The sequence below is a fragment of the Hippopotamus amphibius genome, chromosome X (assembly GCF_030028045.1).
Source record: "Hippopotamus amphibius kiboko isolate mHipAmp2 chromosome X, mHipAmp2.hap2, whole genome shotgun sequence".
In the NCBI taxonomy this organism is placed as follows: Eukaryota; Metazoa; Chordata; class Mammalia; order Artiodactyla; family Hippopotamidae; genus Hippopotamus; species Hippopotamus amphibius.
The window spans coordinates 136461606-136486173 of NC_080203.1; the positions used below are offsets into that span (position 1 = coordinate 136461606).

The 24568-nt window shown below is 55.3% G+C and overlaps 1 protein-coding gene across 1 annotated transcript; it reads right to left on the reverse strand.

The window, feature by feature from the left end:
• Window positions 1–1323: 1323 nt before the first annotated feature.
• ASMT (acetylserotonin O-methyltransferase) lies at window positions 1324–22350 on the reverse strand. The gene is given in 9 exon segments (XM_057718976.1): window positions 1324–1535; window positions 5598–5720; window positions 7709–7849; window positions 10483–10536; window positions 10539–10600; window positions 12268–12336; window positions 14138–14267; window positions 16517–16691; window positions 22221–22350. Coding segments are annotated over 9 exon segments (1038 nt in total). The 5' UTR covers window positions 22293–22350.
• Between the last annotated feature and the right edge of the window lie 2218 nt (window positions 22351–24568).

A 24568-nucleotide genomic window follows, 5' to 3' on the forward strand; every position in this document is an offset into this window, starting at 1 on the left:
CTCGACAGGGCACGGAAGCTTGAGGAAACTGCACTCTTTGGACAAAGCCCCTCCAGGGGTGATCACAGAGGTTACAATTTAGGGGGAAATATATATATATATTTATATACGTACAAACGCAACCATTATTAAAAGCTTGCAACTTAATCTCAAACAGGCAACCTCATAGAGACAGGAAGTCGATGGTGGGGGCCAGGGGTTGGCGGATGGGGACGGGGAGTCAGTGTTTCAGTTTGGGAAGATGAGAAAGTTCTGAAGACGGATGGCGGAAACGGTCGCACAACAGTGTGAATGTGCTTCAATTCCACGGAACTGGACCCTTGAAAATTGTGAAGATGGTAAATGGTATGCTATGTCTATTCTGGCACCGTAAAAACATTCAAATACATTGCGATTTTTTATGCTAAGTGAAATATGTCAGACAGAGAAAGAGAAATACCATAGGATGTCACTTAAATGTGGGGGGAAACAAACCTCATAGGTACAGACTGGTTGTTGCCAGGGGTGGGGCTGGGAAGTGCGTGAAATGGGTGAAGGGGATGAAAGGTACAGGCTTCCAGGTATAAGATAAATAGCGTAGAGCTTGGGGACTGCAGTTAATGCTACTACACTGTATGTTTGAAAGTTGCTAAGAGAGTAGATCTTAAGAGTCCTCATGACCGTGTTTCAGACCTTCCGGTGCAAAATAGAGCAAAGACTCTTTTGTGCTTTTTCAAACTTAAAATTTGAGATGTGTACACTCTTCCTCCATTTCCTTGTGTGTGAGTGTCCTGGGGCGGCCAGAATAGATGATCCCAAAGGGGAGGCTTGAAATCAAAGACATCCACCCTCCCCCAGTCCTGGGGACCAGACGTCTGAGGTTAAGGGGTCCCAGGGCTGAGCTCCCTCCAGACGCTCCAGGGCAGGGTCCCTCCTGCCTCTTCCAGCGTCTGGGGGCTCCAGGCGTCCCTGGGCTGGTGGCCGCCTCCCTCCCGTCTCTGCCTCTGTCTCCACGGGGCTTCTCCTCTGCGTCTGTGTCTCTCCTCTTCTGTGTCTTAGAAGGACCCTGTCACTGGATGTAGGGCCCCCCTCATCCAGGAGGACCTCCTCTCAGACCCTTCACTTCATCACATGAATGAAATGAAATGAAACAGAATGGACTGGAATCCAATGGAAATAAGTGAAATGAAATAAAACGAGACAAAACGCGCACAGTGACAGGCAGCGGGCCGCTGTCAGCAGAAGCCCCGCGCCCTCGCCAAGCACGAAAACAAGAAACGTGACCGAGACCATCTCTTTATTGCAGTGTTCGCGTGGCCAGGGGCTCACAGACGTGGCAGGGGCTCACTTCCTGGCCAAGATGGCATCGTAGGTGCCCCCGGTCCTCTGGCACTGCATGTCGCGGAAGCCGGCCAGGGCCAGGAGCGTGTGGTACTGGGCGGGGGTCCGCTCCCGGCCCTCCGTCTGCACCAGCATGTTGAGCGAGTACAGCTGCGTGGTCAGGGGCCCGCGGCCATCCGCCGCCAGGAGGCTCTCGATGACCAGGACGCCGCCGCCTGCCACGGGGAGGGTCGGGGCGTGAGTGACAGATGGCCTCCTCTCCCAGCCCCCAGCCCCACTGGCTCACCCACTGACCCCGGGCATCTCTCATCCCCCCCTGCAGGACAGGACCCCAGCCTGGGACACACACCCAATGTCCTGTGTTCCCTTCCAGCTCGAGAGGCAACGGTGGCCTGCAGGCACCCGACAGTCTGCACAAGTGAGCAGGGCTGTGTCTGCAAGCAGCGCCCACCCCCCTGGGCCACACGGGGTCTGAGCAGCTGAGGGGCGTGGGGAGGCAGAGCCCTCGTCACCACGACGCCCAGCGGCCCTAGACGCCCAGGTAGACGCCTGTCCACGCTACCTTGACCTCAGGAAGGAGCATCCGAGATCAACTCACTCGAGGTGGCTGAACAAAGCTTCGCAAACCCCTGTGGCGTGGGCTGTGAACGCCGATTTGACGGTCATTTCCAGACGTCAAGCGACACGTAAAATACTTAATTCCTCCCGCAAGGGTGGAATGTTCTGAGCATCCCTGGGGGCGTCCGGGTGGGGGGGGGGGTGTGACAGGGTCAGCCTGCCAGTTGGAACAACCTCTCTGCTGGACCACCTGCCCTGCTTTGGGATATTTGATGTACATAGTTTTACATTTGAATCTTCACGTACTGTGTGTCTATAGCCACAGTGGAAATGTGGCTAAAGACGGGATGCAGGTGAGAAACAAAGGTGGTGAGGAGAACAGGACGAGCGGCCAAGAGCGAGAGTCATCCCCGCCCCCCACCCCCGAACTGCCTAAAGCACCGGCTGCATGCGTCGCAGATATCTGATCAAAACCCTTGCAAAGACGAGATGTGAAGACACCCCCCTTAAACATTTCAAAAGCCAACATAGGGCTTCTCTGGTGGCGCAGTGGTTAAGAATCCGCCTGCCAATGCAGGGGACACGGGTTCCATCCCTGGTCCGGGAAGATCCCACATACCGCGGCGCAACGAAGCCTGTGCGCCACAACGACTGAGCCTGTGCTCTAGAGCCCGCGAGCCACAACGACTGAGCCCATGTGCTACAACTACTGAAGCATGGGCACCTAGAGCCCGTGCTCTGCAACAAGAGAAGCCACTGCAATGAGAAGCCCTGCACTGCAACAAAGAGTAGCCCCCGCTCACCACAACTAGAGAAAGCCCGTGTGCAGCAATGAAGACCCAACGCAGCCAATAAATAAATAAATAAATAAATAAATAAATAAATAAATTTATCCAAAAAAAAAAGCCAGCATGAAAGAGAGAAAACACAAGGGCATCGACGAAACTTTCGGCTTTCCAATTTCAGGAGGTTAAGAATCACTGACAGCCAACAAGCAGCATTTGGAACGCAGACCTGGGAAACGGCACACGACCGTTCTCTTCCTTATTTCTTACTTTGTCGCTTAGAAAGAAATCCGCTAAATGACGTCGCGTACCGTTTTCTCTAAAAGCTCAAAGGAAAGCATTCCGATCAAGTTACAACGGTAAGTTTTATACACGTTCCATCCACGTTATTATGTACAGATTCTTAAACGGGGCACAATCTCATTTTTTTTTTTTTTTTTGGTTTTTTTTTTGGATGTGGACCATTTTTAAAGTCTTTTTTGAATGTGTTACAATATTGCTTCTGTTTTATGTTTTGGGTTTTTTTGTTTTCAGCCGCGAGGCATGTGGGATCTTAGCTCCCCGACCGGGGATCGAACCCACACTGCCTGCATTGGAAGGTGACGTCTTAACCACCAGGCCGCCAGGAACATCCCTCACATGCTACTTTTAAAGGCTTCGCTGAAACATCACCCAGTCACGGGTCCTTTGACAAGGACTCCCGCTTCTAGGAGTGTACCCTGGAATGAAAACAAGATCCACGCGTGATGGCAGCAATGTGCAATGAGGCAGACACGGTAGAGTCTCCCGTCAACAGGAGGCTGGCGGGACAGACCAGAGACGGAGCACCACGCAGCAGTGAGAGAGGAGGAAGCGCTCTGCGTCCGCATCTGGGGCGTGCTCCTGGCGACAGTGCCCAGCGAGGAAAGCCGTGCGCCAGGCCATGTGCAGAGCGTGTGACACTTGGGTGTGGCGATACACATTCACGCAGATACATAAGCGTGCACCAAGACATATATGCACATGCATATACCTGCATATCCTTACATACACACGCACACAAAGATACACATGTGCACGTATCCACATGTACATATCCCCTGCATATCCACATACACACACAGGCATAGGAACACATATACACACATGTGCATACCTGCATATCCGTATATCTATGTACACGCACACATGCACACGTGTGTACATGTACACACACACCCATGGATGTCATACACGTCCGTGAGTGCGTACCTCCACACGTGCATGTATGTACACATGTAATGCATAGACACACCTCCACGTGCATATGTCACACATGGGCACACACACAGGTACATACACACATGTACACACATGTGCACATCTACGCACGTGTCCAAGCGACTTGTGTGTACATATACACACAGCTCCATAGTTCCACATGTTCTTACATGTACATACTTGCCTACATACGCACACACACATACATAGCTGTACACATACAGACGAGCACACAGTACGTGTATACACACCTGTGCTCGTGCATATACACGTACACGTGACTATACACACGTATACACTCATATGTAGACACAGGAGCACACACATGTACACACACACATTCCCACACATGCATGTATACAGACATACCACACAGGCCTGCATGTACATAGATACATGTACACGCCCACAGTTATGCATAATACATGTGCACATACACTGGCGTGTAAATATGCACACACACCTACATGCGTTTGTATACAAGCATGTACATGTACACACGTACACCTACATACACACCTAATACATTCACACACACACACACAATACTGACACATACGTACACACCCACACACACGCACGGATACAGACATGTGATTACATGTACACACGCACACGCATGCACACACAAGACATACAGATGTATTTGCTTGTTCGCACAACATCGCCACGGGAAGCACAGGCCGGAAACCGACACGAGAGCCGGAGAGAAACACACATGGGGGGGCCAGATTGCAGGCTAGGCTTCTCCGCACACACCTCGCAGGCAGCGTTGGCTTTCGGAATCATGCAAACGTCTCCCTCACCCAAGAACTAGCCCCCAAACGGCAAAGGCAGCTCCAAACACGGGAAGCACCGCAAAGGCCACCAGCAGGCTGTGATTCCCGCGGGCCACATCCTCTCCGGGTGAAAATCCTCATTTCTGTGACCTTGCATGCGCCCATTCGTGGATATTCTAAACAGAAAAACCACAGACAAGCCACGGCAGCGCTTGGCAGTCGTCCTGTGTGCAGTAACCTTGGTTTCGCTTGTTTGGGATCGTGCCGCGTACAGAGAGGACAGGGAACACACGTAATACTGGTGACGTGAGGAACCAGGCTCTGGCTGCAGGACACCACACAAACACAAAGTCCAGAAAGCTGGGGAACCGCCCGGCAGTGCCCACACGGACGGGCGTGTAAACAGTTCGTTTTCGTCCAAGCCACTTCCAGCTCTCGCCACGGAAGCGGTCTAGAGACACTGCCCTCCCGGCAATCAGCAGCTCCACACCTGAAACTGATTCCACACTCACAAAACCACAGTTACGGGGAAAATACACGATTCTGCAGGAAGAAGTGTACCCAGGGAGCCTCTGCCATGGGGATGGCCCGAGAGCAAGGAACCTTCGGAGGCCACCTGGACTCTGAGCTGAACACGCACAGAGGCTCTGCCCGCGTCCTCGTGGCCGCAGGGTGGGACCTCACGGGACACGGTCCCCTCACACACAGAGTCTCTCTCCATCTTTCATTCAGATACTTTAGCGAATGGTTATGAATGCCAATTTTTAAATTTTAATTACTGATCGGGACGGAAAGACAGCTCGTTGGACGATCCCCGTTACCCGTGACAGAATTCACTCCCCGCATCCCAAGAGACGCTGCCAACCCTGCCCCGTCTTGATGCGGAAGCACACAGCCACGCAGCCCCGCCACCCACCTGTCTCGCAGGCGTGATAGACTCTCTCCAGCAGGCGCGAGCACTTCTCCTCCGTCCAGTCATGCAGGACCCTGGCCAGGATGTACAGATCCGCCTCCGGAAGGGGGTCTTTGAAGAAATCTCCTGTAACACACGGCGGGCACCCTGGGGTCAGCCGGCGTCTCAATCCTGCTGCACTGCACCGACACCCCGCGCGGAGAGGTCACCAGTACGGACCCAGCCTCCCCCAGATCTTCCCAGTGGTGACCTTTCAACCACCCCCTGAACAAAAGGACGTCTCAGTGAAGACGAGACCACTCTGAACAATGGACCATTCTTTTTTTTTTTTTTTTAAGATTTATTTATTATTTTATTTTTGTTTATTTTTGGCTGCGTTGGGTCTTCGTTGCTGTGCATGGGCTTTCTCTAGCTGTGGTGAGCGGGGGCCCCTCTTTGTTGTGGTGCGTGGACTTCTCATTGCAGTGGCTTCTCTTCTTGCGGAGCACAGGCTCTAGGCGCACGGGGCTTCAGTAGTTGCGGCACAGGCTTCATTGCTCCGCGGCATGTGGGATCTTCCCGGACCAGGCATGGAACCCGTGTCCCCTGCATTGGCAGGTGGATTCCTAACCACCGCGCCACCAGGGAAGCTCCTCGGCACATTTTTGCCACCCTGAAATCAGCCTGTCACATCCAGAATTGTTCAAAAGGAGATGATTCTTCATCGGGGTCCGTCGACATTCCGGGGCCGTCTACCCCACATCCGGCCCCAGATGCAACGCTGCTGGCCTGTTCCATGAGATGCCATGAACTTGGAGGTGTTTTTTTTTCTTTAAAGATCTTTTGCTGTGGACCATTTTTAAAGTCTTTATTGATTTTGTTACACTATTGCTTCTGTTTTATGTTTTGGTTTTTTGGCCACGAGGTGTGTGGGATCTTACCTCCCCGGCCAGGGATCGAACCCACACCCCCTGCATTGGAAGGCAGAGTCTTAACCACCAGACCACAAGGGAAGGTGACTTAAAAAAAAAAAATAGCGGGGGACTTGCCTGTTGGTCCAGTGGTTAAGACTCCGTGCTTCCAGTGCAGGGGGCACAGGTTCCATCCCTGGTCGGGGAACTAAGATCCCACACGCCGCGTGGTGTGGCCAAAGACACAACAATAGTGAACTGACAGCAGATCTCAGAGTGGACAGAAATGATATTCGCACCTGGTGCTTTCCTTCTGCGCGAGCAGAAGAAAATAATCACGAAAGGCCAGTTTCCTCCGTAAATGGAGGTACAGAGCATCCGCAGGTCAGACCGCAGCTGCTGAGACAGCCTGTCTCTGGGAGCCGCACCCCACGTTTCCAAGGCAAGAGGAAACCCCTTCCAGCTCGCGGCAAAGCTGCCCTGCTCTGTGAGCCTTGGAACAGCTGAGAAGCTTCTCAGTCTTCTGAGTCAGGAACTGTCCCCCTCATCCTGCCTTCAACCCCTGTCATTTAATGTCATTCATAAATGACCTGGATGTAGATACGTGCATGAATTTCCTGGGGTGGCCGGAAGAAATGGCCACAGACCAGGAAATCCATCCTCCCCCAGCCCTGGGGACCTGACATCTGAGGTCAAGGGGTCCCAGGGCCGAGCTCCCCCCAGAGGCTCCAGGGGAGGGTCCCTCCTGCCTCTTCCAGCGTCTGGGGGCTCCAGGCATCCCTGGGCTGGTGGCCGCCTCCCTCCCGTCTCTGCCTCCATCTCCACGGGGCTTCTCCTCTGTGTCTGTGTCTCCTCTTCTGTGTCTTACAAGGACCCTGTCATTGGACGTAGGGACCCCCTCCTCCAGGAGGACCTCATGTCAGCCCCTTCACGTCATCACCTCTGCAGAGACCCTGTTTCCTAACAAGGTCCTGTTCACAAATGCCAGGTGGACGTGAATTCTGGCGGGATGCTATTGAACCAGCACAGTACTCAAGAAAGGACTCTTTGCAAGAAAACCACACACCCTCGCACAGTTTTCCACCCACCGTGGCTCACAGTTCTAGCGCAGGGCGTGTGTGTGCAGGGTGGAGGAGGCCACGCAGACCGTCCACCGCCGGCCTCTCCCACGCCCCCGGGACGCATCCGTTTCCCCGTGGACACAGACCTCATGCGGAAACCCACCTTCGTGGAAGTGAATCCGTTCGTCCTCAGGGAACAAGAAGTGCCTCTTCGCCATCTGCACCACGTCCGGGATGTCGAACACGGTGACCTGGCATCCTGGGTACAGGGATACTCACGCCTTGGCCAGAGCCCCAGAACCGCCTGCAAGCGGACACAGCACGTGTCAGGCTGGGGACCTGGGTGGCACCCACAGTCTGGTCTCCATGGTTACAGGCTCATCTACAAGCCCGTGAATCTAGAGGTCTTCCTGGTTGGACCGACGCACCCACAGACCTCTGACCTGACTGTGTCGTCTCACGCTGGGGCGTCTGTCACCTGAGGACACACGACAGCCACGCAGAGGCAGCCCCGGGCAGACGCCACAGGAGGCTGTGCCTGTGTCTCCCGCGGAGGGCATTTCCAGGGGACGCCCCGAGGAGGAACGAGGGGGACGTTCCGGACGCCAGCGGCATGCACGTCCCGGGTCCCGGAGACCCTCCACCTGCGGGGCTCCTGTCCTGCATTTCCATGCCCAGCTGCCGTCCAGGCAGAGCAACTCCACATCTGCCCTTGCTTAGAGAAGGCTGATACGAGGAAGCATGGCAAAGACACCCCTGCGGCACCAGAGATAATTTTCCGAAGCCTCACATCCTATCCGATGGGAACCCAGGCTTTCTGCGCCTCCTCTGTGGGAAGGTCGTGCGGGGCTGGTGGCAGGGAACAGAAAGGTTTCCTGAAAGCAGACCCAGGGGCAAGGCCTCATCGCTGCCATTTCTACCTCAACCCGGCCCCACCTTCCCATCCCATGAGACAGGAGGACGACCGCCCAACCACACTCCTGCGTCTGTCCTAAGAGCTGCCTGACGCCTGGGGTCCGACACCCAGACACGGCCGGGCATCCTTCCCTTCCCGACAGCATCATAACATAAGGTCCCCAGGCGCAGGCTGACAGCTGTCCCCCCGGACCCCAGAAAACGCGCCTGATTCCTGCAGGCTCAGATAGGGTTTTGCCTCCGCTAGGAAGGCAGCATGAGAAAGACCTGCTCTCAGAGTTTCAGTAGACCTCCCCCCCGCCCCCTCCTCCTCCCCCGCCCCCTCCTCCTCCCCGCCCCCTCCTCCTCTCCCCGCGCCCCCCTCCTCCTCCTCCCCCGCCCCCTCCTCCTCCTCCACCGCCCCCTCCCTCCCTCCCCCGCCCCCCTCCTCCTCCTCCCCGCCCCGCCCCTCCTCCCTCTCCCCCGCGCCCCCTCCTCCTCCTCCCCGCGCCCCCTCCTCCTCTCCCCCGCCCCCCTCCTCCTCCTCCCCCGCCCCCCCTCCTCCTCTCCCCCCCGCGCCCCCCCTCCTCCTCCTCCTCCCCGCCCCTCCTCCTCTCCCCCGCGCCCCCTCCTCCTCCTCCCCCGCCCCCCTCCTCCTCTCCCCCGCGCCCCCCTCCTCCTCCTCCCCCACCCCCCTCCTCCTCTCCCCCGCGCCCCCTCCTCCTCCTCCCCCGCCCCCCTCCTCCTCCTCCCCCGCACCCCCTCCTCCTCCTCCCCCGCCCCCTCCTCCTCTCCCCCCCGCAGCCCCCTCCTCCTCCTCCCCACCCCCCTCCTCCTCTCCCCCGCGCCCCCTCCTCCCCTCCTCCCCCGCCCCCCCTCCTCCCCCCTCTCCTCCCCTGCGCCCCTCCTCCTCCTCCCCCGCCCCCTCCTTCTCCTCCCCTGCGCCCCCTCCTCCTCCTCCCCGCCCCCTCCTCCTCCTCCCCTGCACCTCCTCCTCCTCCTCTCCCCCGCCCCCTCCTCCTCTCCCCTGCGCCCCCTCCTCCTCCTCCCCTGCCCCCTCCTCTCCCAGCCCCACCCCCGCCCAGAGGGCTGTGACTACTGCCCACACGGAGAACCGCGTCTCTGTCCCACAACCTCGACCTTGGAGCCGTTGCTAGTTGGCTACGGTGAGGAGCTGGGACAACGACAGGCTTTGGGATGTGAAACTAAGACTTTCCCCACTGTCTTAAGGGGGACTCCCATCTTCTTCCTTCACTGGCTCCTGGCAAAGGATTAAAACCAGGGGTGCCCTCATACACTGTTGGTAGGAAGGGAAACTGGTGCAGCCACGATGCAGAACAGGATGGAGGGTCCTTAAAAAACTAAAGATAGAGCTACCACATGACCCAGCAATGCCACCCCTGGGCATATATCCAGAGAAAATTATAGTTAGAAAAAATCCATGCACACTCCAATGTTCACAGCAGCACTGTTTACAGTAGCCAGGACATGGAAGCAACCTAAGTGTCCATCGACAGGGGAATGGATAAAGAAGATGTGGTGCATGTATACAATGGAATATTACTCAGCCATGAAAAGAATGAAATCATGCCGTTTGCAGCCACATGGATGGACCTGGAGATGATCAGACTAAGGGAAGTCAGACAGAGAAACACAAGTATCATATGATCTCACTTATATGTGGAATCTAAAATATCACACAAATAAACTTATATACAAAACAGAAATAGACTTATAGACAAAGAAAAGAAACATATGGTGACCAAAGGGGGTACGAATTGGGAGTTTGGGATGAACAGATACACACGACTATATATGAAATAGATCACCAACAAGGGACCTACTGTGTAGCACAGGGAACTCTACTTGGCATCTCGTAATAACCTAAGAATCTATGCGTATGTATAGCTGAGTCACTTTGCTGTACACCTGAAACTAACACCACGTTGTACATCAACTAGACTTCAGTGAAAAAAACAAGGGTTCCTCTGTTCTCCACACCGAATCCCAAACCCAGCTCCAAGGTCTGGGGCGGACACGCACCTCCAAGGTCGCAGATCCGTGGGAAGGGCGACAGGTCAAAGGCAGCCAGCACCTGCGCCCTTCGAGCCTCCACACGTCCTGCAGCCCCCGCATGAACCGCAGCCTCTCGCCCTCGGACCTGCCGTGGGAAAGAGGCCCGTCAGAGCCGTGCAGAATCCAGGGGTGGGGGGCGGTGTCGTGAGCCTGGTGCTGCGTCCCGTGGGCACGGCTGCCAGTGCTGCGTCTGCGGGCTGCCATCCAGGGGCACGGGTGGCAGGAATGACCCTTCCCTAGGAGACCCCTGCGGGGGGCCGTTCACTGCTGCAGCAAAAACAGAAGTGAGACTCTTCTTTTCTGATAAACAAGGAAAATAAGGAAGTAATGAACAGGCTGGGGAAACAGCATAAACAAGCCTGAAAGAGTTCATCAGCCTTGGATACTCTTTCAGTGTTGCTCCTAACGAACCCCTGTAGCTGGACGTGCCCTTGGCAAGGCTGAGCGCTCTCTGACGGTATGCAAAGTACCCTCTGCACCTGGCGTTCCTCTGCCCCCATTGTCCCATGTAGCACTCTTCATTTCACAAACACGGTCACGGCCGATAACCTCTCAGACACCAGGCCCCGTTGCTGAGATACCTGACACAAGCTTTGGCTGTACGTTTGCAGAAAGAAGAGACATGGAAGACCTGCGACGTCCCTGGGGGCGCCGTGGTGAAGAATCCACCTGCCAGTGCAGGGGACTCGGGTCCGATCCCTGGTCCAGGAAGATCCCACATGCCGCCGAGCAACTCAGCCCATGTGCCACAACGACGGAACCCCGAGTGCCCTAGAGCCTGTGAGCCACAACGACTGAGCCCAGGTGCCACAACGACTGAAGCCAGAGCACCTAGAGCCCATGCTCCAGAACAAGAGAAGCCACTGCAATGAGAAGCCCGCACACTGCAATGAAGAGTAGCCTCCACTCTCCACAACTACAGAAAGTCCGTGTGCAGCAATGAAGACCCAATGTAGCCAATAAATAAAATAAATTAATAAATTAATTAAAAAGTGATACGTGCACCCCAATGTTCATTGCGGCACTGTTTACAATAGCCAGAACGTGGAAGCAACCTAAGTGTCCACTGACAGAGGAATGGATAAAGAAGATGTGGTGCAGATACACAATGGAATAGTACTCAGCCATAAAAAGGGAAGTGATGTCATTTGCAGCAACATGGATGGACCTAGAGATGATCATACTAAGTGAAGTAAGTCAGAGAAAGACCAATAGCATATATCACTTATATGTGGGATCTACAATATGACACAAACAAACGTATCTACAAAACATAAACAGACTCACAGACACAGAGAACAGACATGTGGTTGCCAAGGGGGAGGAGGATGAGGGAGGGATGGAGTGGGACTTTGGGGTTAGCAGATGCAAACGATTCCATACAGGATGGATACACAACAAGGACCTCCTGTAGAGCGCAGGGAACTATACTCAATATCCTGGGATAAACCAAATGGAAAAGAATATGGAAAAGAAAATACACGTACAACTGAGTCACTTTGCTTTACAGCAGAAATTAACACAACATAGTCAATCAACTATACTTCAATAGAATTTTAAAAAATAATAAGCATGGCCCTTTCAGAGCAGACACTTGGGACTTCCCTGGAGGTCCGGTGGCTAAGACTCCTGTGCTTCTGCTGCAGGGGGCTGGGGTTCGATCCCTGGTCAGGGAATGAAGATGCCAGATGCCGTGGGGAGCGGCCAAAAAAAAAAAAAAAGAAAAAGAAAAAGGGAGGTGCATGGCGTTACCTGTAGATGGCGGTGAAGAGCTCCTCGGAGGGAACTCCAAAGGCCTTCAGGTACTGGTTCTTCCCTTCTCTGAAAACAGAGGGGAGGCTGTCACTCGGGTTTTGAGACTTTTCTGCACATCCGTTAACGCATACAGGTGCTCACAGACCCTCCCGTTACATCGCAGACGGAACAAGCAGGAAACAAGTGCCCCCAAGACACTCCCGAATTCCTTTTCAGTTTGCATAAAATAACTGCACATTCAGAGGGGCAGGTTACTCGTCTAGCAGGACTCAAAGAAGAAACGTAAGGACCGTCTAAAGAGAGTGTGAAGAGGACGTGAAATGAGGCCATGTCTCGGCCCAGGAGGACTCAGCCCCTGGCATCTGGGGATGGGACCCTGCTTGCAGCTGGAGGGCTGCCTGGTCCACCCCCAGCTGCCTCCTGCTGCCCTGTGGCCAGGGTGGAGGATTTCCAGGTCCTCCTGTTCCACGGTGCCCGTCTCTCGGATGTCCAGGTGAGCCGTCTCCCGGATGCCCAGGTGAGCCGTCTCCCGGATGCCCAGGTGAGCCGTCTCCCGGATGTCCAGGTGAGCTGCTCCCCGTGGCGTGTCCCCTTCCATCCTGGATCTAGTCTGTCCCCACCAAAAGCAGCCCCCTGCTCCTTTCATGGATATGAGAGATGACCCAGCCTTCCATCAGGTGACGCCCCTCTTTCCCACCTGACCTTCGGGAGATGGTGATGAAAAATACAGAGAGAACTTCCCTGGTGGCTCAGTGGTTACGAATCCACCTGCCAATGCAGGACACACGGGTTCCAGTCCTGGTCCAGGAGGATCCCACATGCCGAGGAGCAACGAAGCCCGTGCGCCACAACTACGAAGCCTGCGTGCTGCAACTACTGAACTCAGCACGCCTAGAGCCCATGCTTCGCAGCAAGAGAAGCCCCCGCAATGAGAAGCCCATGAAGCACAACGAAGAGTAGCCCCCGCTCGCCACCACTAGAGAGAGCCCGCGCGCAGCCACAAAGACCCAACACAGCCAATAAATTAATTAATCAAAAAAATCATATATCAATATCTATCATCTATTGATCACGATCTGTCAGAACTTATCTAACAATATTTATCAATAGCATCTATCTAAAGACTCAGGTATCTATAGATCCATATCTTCTATCCATACCTATCAATAGCTATCATTTTATCAATATCTACCAACAATATCTATGTCTATCAATCGTATCTGTCAAACTATCCTCTATGAATCATCTATCATCATAACCTGTCATTACTTAGCTGTCAGCATTTATCTACCTCATGACGTTGACCACTATCTATCACGTGTCTGTAGATCTATCCATCCAGCTCTACACAGTGATGCCCCATCACAACTGATTTTGCCCCCCAGGAGACGCCTGTCAATGCCTGGGGACATTGCTGGCTGTCACCACGGGAGGCAGAGGGTCCTACGGGCACCTGGCACGCGGTGGGCGGAGACCAGGGACGCCGCTCCACAGCCCACCGTGCACAGGGCGCCCCACCTCAGAGAGGCGTCCCGCCCAGAACGTCAGCGGGGTGAGGCTGCGAAGCCCGGAGCAATCACGGGGCAGCACGCCGGGTCCCCCGCCCCCGTGCTACCGTCCGCGTTCCCCCGCGGCACCCCGACTGCCCCTGCACAGTCCTGACGCACAAGGCTTCTCTCATCACGACACCATCAGGTGAATCCCGTCCGCCGACACCCGGTGACCTCACGCAACTGCCCTGGGTTCCCAAGTCTCCTGACGTCGTGTCTGGTTCTACCAGAAACCCAGCGTCTCGATGCCTCGGACACCCTGAGACCAGCCACCGGGCAGCCCTGGGACTCGGGGGTGCCACCGACACCACACCCACCTGACAGCCTCGGCCAGGTGGCCCCAGCAGAGGTAGGTGGTCCTGGCCGTGTACACCAGCATGTCCTGCTGGGACTTGGGGCTGCCTCTGGCCAGGTAGGTGCTGGCGAGCTCTGTGTTTGCATACACGGCTGAAAACAGACAGAACAGAGAAGAAGAAGGGGGAAAAAAAGTTAAATCTCAAGGCATCGCCAACGTGCCGACACCAACATGGGCAACATCCTGGCGGAAACGCGACTCTCGCCTGGGACCACGGAAATCCTGACAGCTGGACCCTCGTCCTGAAGGACCGGCTGACCTGTGGGCGGCGGGTGCACCAGCTGGGTTCAGCTTTGGCCAACCCCACAGGACAATCCGGGCAGAGCAGGTGGAAATGGCCAACGAGCCCAAGGGAAATGTATGTGACAGCCTGCGGCCTGTTAGATAACCACTCATTTAGAACAGACAAATGGGGGACTTCCTGGTGGCGCAGTGGCTAAGAACCCACCTGCCAATGCAGGGGACACGGGTTCGAGCCCTGGTCGGGAAGATCCCACATGCCGCAGAGCAACGAAGCCCGTGCGCCACAACTACGGAAGCCTGTGTGCCTAGAGCCTGTGCTCCGCAACAAGAGAAGCCACCACAATGAGAAGCCCACACACCGCAACAAAGAGTAGCCCGCGCTCCCCACAACTAGAGAGAGCCTGTGGGCAGCAACGAAGACCCAACACTGCCTAATAAACAAATAAATTAGAATTTAAATTAAATTTAAAATGCTAATAATGATATATTTATTTAACAAAAACAGACAAATCGGGGTAATACCCCGACTCATGCAAAGGAAACAAAGACTGGGGAGAAAAGGGTGCTTTTTGGGCGAGCTCAGCTGTGCAGCAGGGACGTGAGCCTGGGTGGGACCATCATTTTCAGGACAAGGTGCAGGAGCCCCGCAGCCCCCAGGTGCAGACAGCACCGCGCTCCCCGGGCTGGACCCTAAGCCACCCCGTCCCTCCACGCCCCACCCCAGGGGCCTCGTCCCGACCAGGGGGGTGGCTCAGGGCCACATGTCCAAACGGCCCCTCTGATGCCCGAGGCTGTGTGCTCCTGTCCTGTCCCGGGGCTCAGTTGTGGTGCACGGGGTTCTGTTCGCTGCATCCCTCCCGGGACACGAGCGGCTGGCCGGGTTCGTGAAGAGGGAGGGTCTATCTTTTCATTTCTCTGCACAATCCGCACCTGCCGAATGCTCGTGGGTCTCCACAGGGACCCCAGAGGCAGAGCCGGAGCAGGTGTTCCGATCACCTGGCCTCCCAGCCGAGCATCCGAGCGTCTCCTGGGCTGCACGCCTCCCAGATCCTCACCTGCCTGGACTGAGAGTCAGCGGGAACCGCAGGCTCCTCTCACCCCCGGTGCTTCCCCTCCAACATGTGGCACCGTCCCAGGTGCATCCTGCTCAAGGTGCCGGCACGGGCTGGGCATCCAGGGGCAGCCCTGCCCGGCGGGGGCGGGGAGGGGGTCTGCGAAGCTTGTTCACGGGGCGTGGCTGGTACCTGCGCGATTTCCAAGCCCGGCTACCTGAGCGCCATCGACCCCCAAACGACGTCTTCCTGTTCAAGTTAACCCATCCCCGACGTTTGCGCACAGAAACCCAACAGGTACACAAGTCCCTGCTGCGAGAAAAAAGCCCACCCCCCACCCCTCCCACCGCCCGGCCACCCGCTCCTGCTCTATCAAGCAACAGTTCCCTACACTTGGCAATTTCACAGATTGACAAAATTCTAAAAAACCATCTGAATGACTGACACGGGCTTGACAATTTTGAATTTTGCAAAGGAAGGACAATCAAAAACAAACAACCTACTGTCACCATTTTCCATAAGAGAAAAGCAGCTTCGACACCAAAATAAGAATATAATCTCGTCATACATGGCCACTGAATTGAATCAGTTTGGCTTGACGGAAAATGACTCCCTTATGATGTTTTTTTCACATTTTTGTCTGGTTCCTTGGATACTTCATCAGGGTTCTGGTGCATACACCAGCCTGCGAAAACGTCTCGGTGGTAAGGGACCGCCTGTGTTTGCTTTCTGGTTTTGGTCCTCTGCCTGTTTTTCTCAATAAAGTTTTACTGGACCTCTGGCCCACCACCTGCTTTGTCAATAAAGTTTTACTGGCACCCCGGCCCACCACCTGTTTCTGTCAATAAAGCTTTATTGGCACTCAGCCCCGCCCATTTGTGTCTCGAGCTGCGTTGACGCTCTAAAGGCAGGGATGAGTGGCAGCTGCAGAGACCACATGGCCGGCCCACCAGGCTGAAAACACTTGCTCTCTGGCCCTTTGCAGAAAAGCACGTGCAGAGGGCGCACCTGTCAAATGCCTTCTTCAGAACAGCAAGGGTGCTTACCTTCCTCTCTCCTCACTTCCACCTGAAGCAGCTTCAGGGACACACAGGCGTCCAGCAGTAGCTCTGTCCCCCGGGAGCTGATGCCCAGACGTGCGGCCACTGCAGCCAAGCCCAAGGGCTCCGGGGCTTCGGCCAGAAGGTCAAACACTCCAAGCTCACAAGCGGCGAAGAGAACCTCAGGGCAGCAGCAGAAATCAGAACCAACTGTAATTCTCTTAAGAAGCAAACTCTTAGACACACACACCATGGGGAAGGGGGGAGGGAGGGAGGGGTGCATTTAGAAATGCTCATGAAAACAGGGCAATTCCTCAGAAACTTCAGCACAGGATGACCATAGGACCCAGGCACTCCACTGCTGGGTGTAGACCCCAAAGAACCGAAAGTAGGGACTCCCACAGGTAGCGTGGACACCCATGTGCGGCGAAGCATTCTTCACAAAGGCCAAAAGGTGGACGCCACCCAGGTGTGCACTGATGGATGGATGGATGGGTGGATAAAAAAAAATACAGTGTGAATACGATGGACTATGACTCAGTCTTAGGAAAGATGGGGGACTTCCGTGGTGGCGCCGTGGTTAAGAATCCGCCTGCCAGTGCAGGGGACACGGGTTCCATCCCTGGTCCGGGAAGATCCCACGTGCCACGGAGCAACGAAGCCCATGTGCCACAACGACGGAGCCTACGTGCCACAACGACTGAGGCCCATGCATCTAGAGCCCATGGTCCACAACAACAGAAGCCACCGCAAGGAGAAGCCCATGCACCGCAACGAAGAGTAGCCTCCGCTCGCCACAACTAGAGAAAGCCCGCGCAGCAACAAAGACCCAACACAGCCAAATAAATATACAAATAAATAAATTTATCTATCTTTAAAAAAAAGAAAGAAAGAAAAGATGGGAATTCTGATCCTGGTACAACGTGGATGAACCTGAGGACACGACTGAGAGAAGCCAGTCACAGAAAGACACGCACCAGGAGAGTCAAGTGCATAGAAAGAAGACGGTGGCGCCAGGGGCTGGGGGAGGCGGAGGGGGAGTCCGTGCTTCACGGGGACAGAGTTTGGGAAGGTGAGAAAGTTCCGGACGCGACGGAGGCGACGGCTGCCCAACAATATAAATGGACTTGATGCTGATGAACGGCGCCCTTAAAAACGGCCGAGATGGTCAATTTTATATGATGCGTATTTTACCCCAATAAAAAAATGTCTTTAATGATGCTTCCACCTCGCTCCCAAGAAGCGACCGTTCCTGCCGCTTGAAGGGCTGAGCCCTGACCCCGCCCCACGGACTGGACGCGGCGGTCCCCAGAGAGGGTGGGGGCCGGGGCCCAAGGCGGCCGTGCACGGGCTGGCCAGCCGGGCAGGAGCAGAGCTGGCGGCGGCTGGGCGGCCCAGGCGTCTGCGGCAGCCGCCCCGCCCCGTCCGCCCGCAGAAGCTCCTCACGGAACCCGCCCGGAACAGCATCAGGCTGAGGAAGGAACCGCAGGAGCCCGTTCCAGGAAAGACACGGCCCCGCGCGAGGGCCTCCACGATCCCCAAAGCGGGGGCCCGAGCGATACCTGAGGGGCACACACGAGCACGGGAAGGCGCACGTGCGCTTCCAAAATCCTACAGTCCTCTCTCTGTCCCTCACTACTCACAGTGAGGACCTGGGCGGAGACATTCAGGGCGTGGGGGACAGACAGCTGCTTCTGCTTTTTCATTCTGGACCCTTCTGTCTGCGTTGTTTTCATCTTCCAAACAAGGAAATAATGCATTCCCTTTGGTTTTTCTCTTAAGGTGTCAGCGGCGTTCCCTACACGATGGTGTCCGAGTCTTAAGATGGTTTATTTCCTTTCTGTCCCTAACGAATTGAATCGGATGCCTCCAAATAGTACATCGAGGGTAAAAATTACGAATAAACCGTCAATGCATATTTTCCCCCTTGCACGCACAGTTTGGGATGATATTGGCCCCACGAGGAGAGACGGTTTCTTTTTTTTTTTCTTGTCTTTTTTCCAGAATTGTACCCTAGACTTCAGGTACAATTTTTATTATTTTTTTTTTTGAAGTATAGTTGATTGACAATGTTGTGTTAGTTTCAGATGTACAGCACAGTGAATCAGTTATATATAAAAGAATATATATATATTCTTTTTCATATTCTTTTCCCATATAGGTCATTACAAAATATTGAGTATAGTTCCCTGTGCTCTACGGTAGGTCCTTATTGTTCATCTATTTTTTTCACTATGTTATTGGACTAGAGTGGATTTACAATGTGGAGCTTGTTTCAGGTGTAGAGCCGAGAGATGGTCTGTTGAGACCACGCGTTTCCCGCAGCACTTGCCGCACACTTACGGTCAGGGCTGTCCTAGCATAAAAATAAGACCTGTGTCTACGTTAAGTAGGGAAGCTGCTGCTTCCTGACTCACTGATTACACTGGAAAGCCCTCAAAATGCACGTGGGCAAGGGGAGTGTGATGCTATTGCGTTAACTCATAATTCTGTTATTACGGTTCTATGAACTCATTCTATTAAGGCAACAGCACTGCTGACACCTGGGGCTGGACGCCTCTCTGATGTGGGGCGTCCTGTGCACGGTGGGGTGTGGGGCAGCGTCCCTGGTCTCCACCCACCACGTGCCAGGAGCAGCCCCAAAATTGTGACAATAAAAATATCCTTAGGCATCACCAGGTGTCTCGAGGAAGTAAAATTGTCTCTGGTTGCAAATCACTGCTGTAGATAGAGACGGATGTAGATAGATAGGTAGATAGATAGGTAGACAGATAGATACATAGACAGACAGAGACAATGGATGGATAGATAGATGAAAGATAATAGATGATAGATTATTGATAGATGATAAATAAATAGATGACTGATAAATGACAGATACATAATAGATGATCATAATAGAAAGAAAGGGAGGAAGGAGGAAAAAAGAAGGAAGAAAGAAAAGAAAAATGGCTATTGGATGATTGATAGACAGGAGACAGATGATGGATACGTAGACAGACATATAGACAGACGGTCTCTCCAGCTAGGTCACGATTTCTCGGCCCCCACTAGTGACACGCAGGGTCCCTGGTCTCCACCCACCACGTGCCAGGAGCACCCCCTCCCCCCACTCCCCAGCTGTGACACGCAAAACGTCCCCAGACGTTGCCAAGTGTGCCCCGGGGGCGCAGCCCCTGTTTGAGAACCACTATATTAAATTAAAGTTTCATCAGCTCTGAGGCTGGGAAGAGTTTTGTTCTGTTAAGGGCGCATCAACGCTTACCTATAAAGATTGTATCGACTCTTCTTTGTAAGCTTCTGTTGCTTCTTATCCTATTAAGGTCGCATGAACTCTTACTGAAGTTATATCCTATTAAGGTGGTATCAGCTCTTGCGGTGAGGCTGTATTAACTCTTGTTACAGTAAACTGCAATCACTCTCGCTCCGCTGAGATGTTATTCACTCTCATTCCATGAAGGTGGTATTCAGATTTTTTTCTATCAAGATTTTATTAACTGTCCTATTAAGGTTGTATTCAGTTGTAATCTACTAAAATGGTATCCATTCCTTTTTTTTTAGAACTTTGATTGAGATACAGTTGACAGACAATAAACTGCACATATTCAGAGTGCACAACCTGGCATTTTTTTTCTTATCAGTAGTGTATATATGGCAATCCCAATCTCCCAAATCATCCCCCTCAACCCTCCTCCCTGCGCCCCCCCCCTTGGTGTCCACGTGTTTGTTCTCGACATCTGTGTCTCTATTTCTTAAAACGGCATTCGCTCGTATCCTGTTACAGGTGTGTCGATTCTCGTTCCGCGAAGTCGGCACGACCTCTTACCCGGGTACGACTGCGTGCGCTCCTGTAGGAAGGCTGGGTTCACTCCTCGTGCAGGAAGATTTTATGAACTCTCATGCTAGAAGGCGGTAGTACGTGTTCTTCTCTGGACGCTGGGCGAACTCTTGCTCTGTTGAGATTTTTGTTAATTCTTGCCCTATTGAGGTTGTATTAAGCTTTATTCTCTTAACGTTGGCTTCTCTCTTGTTCTACTGAGATTTTATTAATACTCTCGTTCTACTCAGGTTAAGTTGTATTCTAGTGAACTGCATTCGCTCTGTTCTGTTTCTGGTGACAGCACACGACATGGAATCCGTGTGCCAAGTGACCTTCCTGCCAAGATTTATCAGCCCCTGAACACCCTGTGCGCAGGCAGCTGGCAGTGAGGAGAGGGCAGGCAGCTGCGGACGGGACGGGGGCACAGTCAGGTCACTTTTGGAAGCAACGAGAAGGCGGCACGTTACTCGGTTTTCTGTAGGCATCTCCTTCGCCGTATCCCAGTGGCGCTAAGAAAGGCGCTGTAACCCTGGGGGGTCCACGGGGAGCACTCGGGGGATCCAGGAGCTTGGATGGAGAAGACACTTCACTACTGCTTTTGATCCCCCTCCCTGAATCTTAGCACCACCCCCTTCGAGGACAAAGTCTGCACAGACCACGCACGTCAGACCACGTGGCCAGGAGAAGCCACCATGTCCTCAGGTCTCACGACAGCGGCCGCAGAGACCGTGGGACCCCGCTGGCGGGCAGGGCCCTCCCTGATGCTGGGGGGTCTGGCTGGACCACCAGCTGCAGGCACCCAATCCCCCCCCCACACACACACCCCACCGCCACCGCGGCCACGCTCGGGGCATCTCTGGGCCCCGTGGACGTTCAGCCGCCACGTGGCGAGGCTGTGTGTTCCCCGCACGGGAGGCTCGCTCGAGAAAGCCCAGAGGAGTCGTGCCCTTGACAAGAGAGGCCGAGCCTCGCCCCCGAACAGGCGGTGACTGGCCAGCTCCCACCTGCCTCCCAGCACCTCTGCATGCGGCGAGCTTCGCCACTCGGACCCCAACCTGCGCCTGGGCTGGATTCCCCACGAATGCAGCTAACCGCCTGCACCCCGCCGCTCACGACCTCATTCAACAGACTTGCCACCCGGGTCTCTTCACAACATACAGTCCGGCTCTCCCTTCCCTCTGCGTTTCGCTGAAGCCAACTCCAAGTTGCACAAGAGTCCCCGTGACCCATCTCAGACTTAACAATTCCCTGTCATTTAGCACATTCACAATGTCCTGTAGCCGCCACGTCTGCCTGGTTCTAGAACCCTCCCATCCCCCCAAGGAGACCCCCGTGCTCCGGACCAGTCACTCCCCCTCCCCAGCCCCGGCACCACGAACCCGCTTTCTGTCTGTGGCTCTGTCCGTTCCGGACGCTTCCCGTCAGGGGAACCACACACCCGGTGGCCCTCAGTGCGTGGCACCTCCCCTGACGTGATACGCATTCAGCCACGCGAGAGATGAAAGCCCGACATCTTCTACGTCGCAGGTGAACCTTCCAGAGCTGCCCGGAGTTTAAACGCATCACCTTGTTCTCGGGGTGCAGCGGACACGCACCCGTGTTCCTCGATCACAAAGTTTGAAATAAGCCGATACCTGAATTCCAATGACGTCATCTCCTTTGTCATCCTACCTACGTTTCAGGTGAAGCTTTTACGAACACCACTCGGAGCGGGGCGGTCCATGAAGGTCCCCAGGCCCCAGAAGGAGCCCCGGCTCCGAGGGCCAAGCCGCTGCCCACAGACTTGCCCAGAGTCCCGGCGCGTTCTCATCCCCCCAGAGGAGACCCCGTTCCTCCTCCCCAGCTCCCAACGGAAGCCAAGGCGGTGGGAGGTCCCTCCCAGCTTCCTACCTGCGAGACCATGAAGCCACTGGAATATTCCCTCAGCAGACGGCAGTCCTCCTCCTCCTCTGAGGAGCCCATCTTCCTGCCACGCCGGCCTGCCTCCGGGGACCACGGGTCTGTGAGCAGACTGGGCACGGCCAGGCGCTCACTGCTGTCACCACGAGCTGTTTGCGGGAGGCCGGGAGTGAGCCCAGGATGGATCACGCTAGAAGATTCCATCAACCTGATTAAAAGCTTCGCAGAGCTTACGGGGGCCCCCGGGGCTTCTCATCTGTCCTGTCTCTGATGAGCACACGGCCCGAAAGCAGCCTGCACCCCCGGCCCCCGCCCGCCCTCGCGCCATCAGCTGTGCAGCTGCCCCCAAACCCGTATGCCCCCTAATCGCTGGCGCGGATGACTCAGGGGATGGACTCAACAGTCTCTGCGCCCTTCATACGGGCAGATGGACGGTGTGTTAATTTTCTGGGGCAGCTTTAACAAATGACCACACCCTGGGGGACTTAAAACCACAGGTGTCCACCCTCCCCCGGCCCTGGGGACCGGACGCCTGAGGTCAAGGGGTCCCAGGGCCGAGCTCCCTCCCGAGGCTCCAGGGCAGGGTCCCTCCCGCCTCTTCCAGCGTCTGGGGGCTCCAGGCGTCCCCGGGCTGGTGGCCGCCTCCCTCCCGTCTCTGCCTCCATCTTCACGGGGCTTCTCCTGTCTGTGTCTCTCTTTGTCTCCTACAAGGACCCTGTCCCTGGATGCACAGCCCCCCTCACCCAGGAGGACCTCATCTCAGACCCTTCCCTTCATCACACCTGCAGAGACTGTATTTCCAAATAAGGTGCCGTTCCTGGGTTCTGGGGATTAGGACATGGACATATGTTCTGGGGGCCATCACTGAATCTGCCACCCCAGGGCGATCAATTATTCGCACTGGCGGCGTTTCAATCACCCACGAAGCACACCGAGCTGTGCTGATCCCGGAGGAAGCCCCAAACCCGCCCTGAGCCGGCGCCCAGCTGCCTGCCCCCCACACCCCGCCGCCGTGGCCCTCCTGCCTCTTTCCACCCTGGACCCCGGCCAGCAGGACCTCAGCGCCAGGTGACCAGGCCTCGTTTCTGCCCTCTTTCCGGGGACACCGTGCTTGGGTGGGGGTGGGGGTGGGGGGCAGGAGAGCTCCAAGGGTGAGCCAACCCCTCCCCCGGAGAAGTCCCGTTTGCTTCACGGCTGGGGGCGGGCCGGGGGGAGAAGGATACGCCCAGAGACGTGCTCGTGAGGATGCGGGCGCGGCCTGAAGGCAGGAGCGAGGAGGGGCCCTTCGGAGGGACCCACGGGGGGACAGGGCCGCCGGCCATCGAGACCATTTGCTTGATTACAACACAAGCAGTCCTTTGTCAGCCAGATCCCCCGCGGCTGTGGGATCAGAGCGCGAAGTTCACTCAAGGCGATCCGTTTAGGCGCGAGGTTCCGTCTTGAGAAGGCCCAGGACACACTCAGAGCCTCAGCCTACGAAAGTCAAGGTCGCTGCTTGGACTCACCCTTCCGGAGCTGAAAGTGTTACCGACCTGGGATCTTGGCCTGCCTAATCAACAGGAGTGCATCAGAGGCCAGACAAGAAATTCAGGCCGGGCTTCACGGGGGCAGCGGCGACACGAGGTTGAGGCCGGGCGAGATGCTCCCTTGCTCCCCGGGGCGGGGCGCGCTGGTCCCTCAGGTGGGGTGAGGGTGGGGCGGGTCCAGGGGCCGGGCGGGAGGGGTGGCTTAGGTGGCCTGCCCCCCCTTAGGTGGTGCAGGGGGCAGGCACAGGACCCCGCTTTTGCTCCCGACCCCCTGCTTTTGCTCCGGGCTCTTCAGCAGTGGCAGTTGGGTTTTTTTGTCTCTTTGTATCTTTGGGTCCAGAATGTGCCCCAGCTGCACAGGCAGGCAGTTACGTTCAGTCCCATAGAGTTTCTGTGCATTTTGCTGCTGCAGGAGAGGTGTGTCCAGGTGCAAGCCCTGCAGCAAAGCCTGGTGGGTCCCAGCCTGTCTCACAAGGACTCGGAGGCCGTGACAGCCCCCAAGGCGCCCAGCCGTGCTGAGCTGTGCATTGGAACAGCACCTGTGCCACCCGGCCTGGCCCTCGACAGTCCCCATTTCTGCCAGAAGAAGGAAGATGGCATCCTGACAGAAGGCCATTCTCATCGGCCAGAAAACAACGTATGTTGATGACCGTTCTGTAAAAACGAGCCTAGCTTATGGGTTTCTTTGGGGAGCAAAAATGTTCTTAAAGTACGTGGTGGGGACGGTTGCATGACTCTGTGAATATCCTAAAAACCCATGAACGTCACACTTTCAGTGGGTGGATTTTATGGTATGTGGATTGTACCTCCATA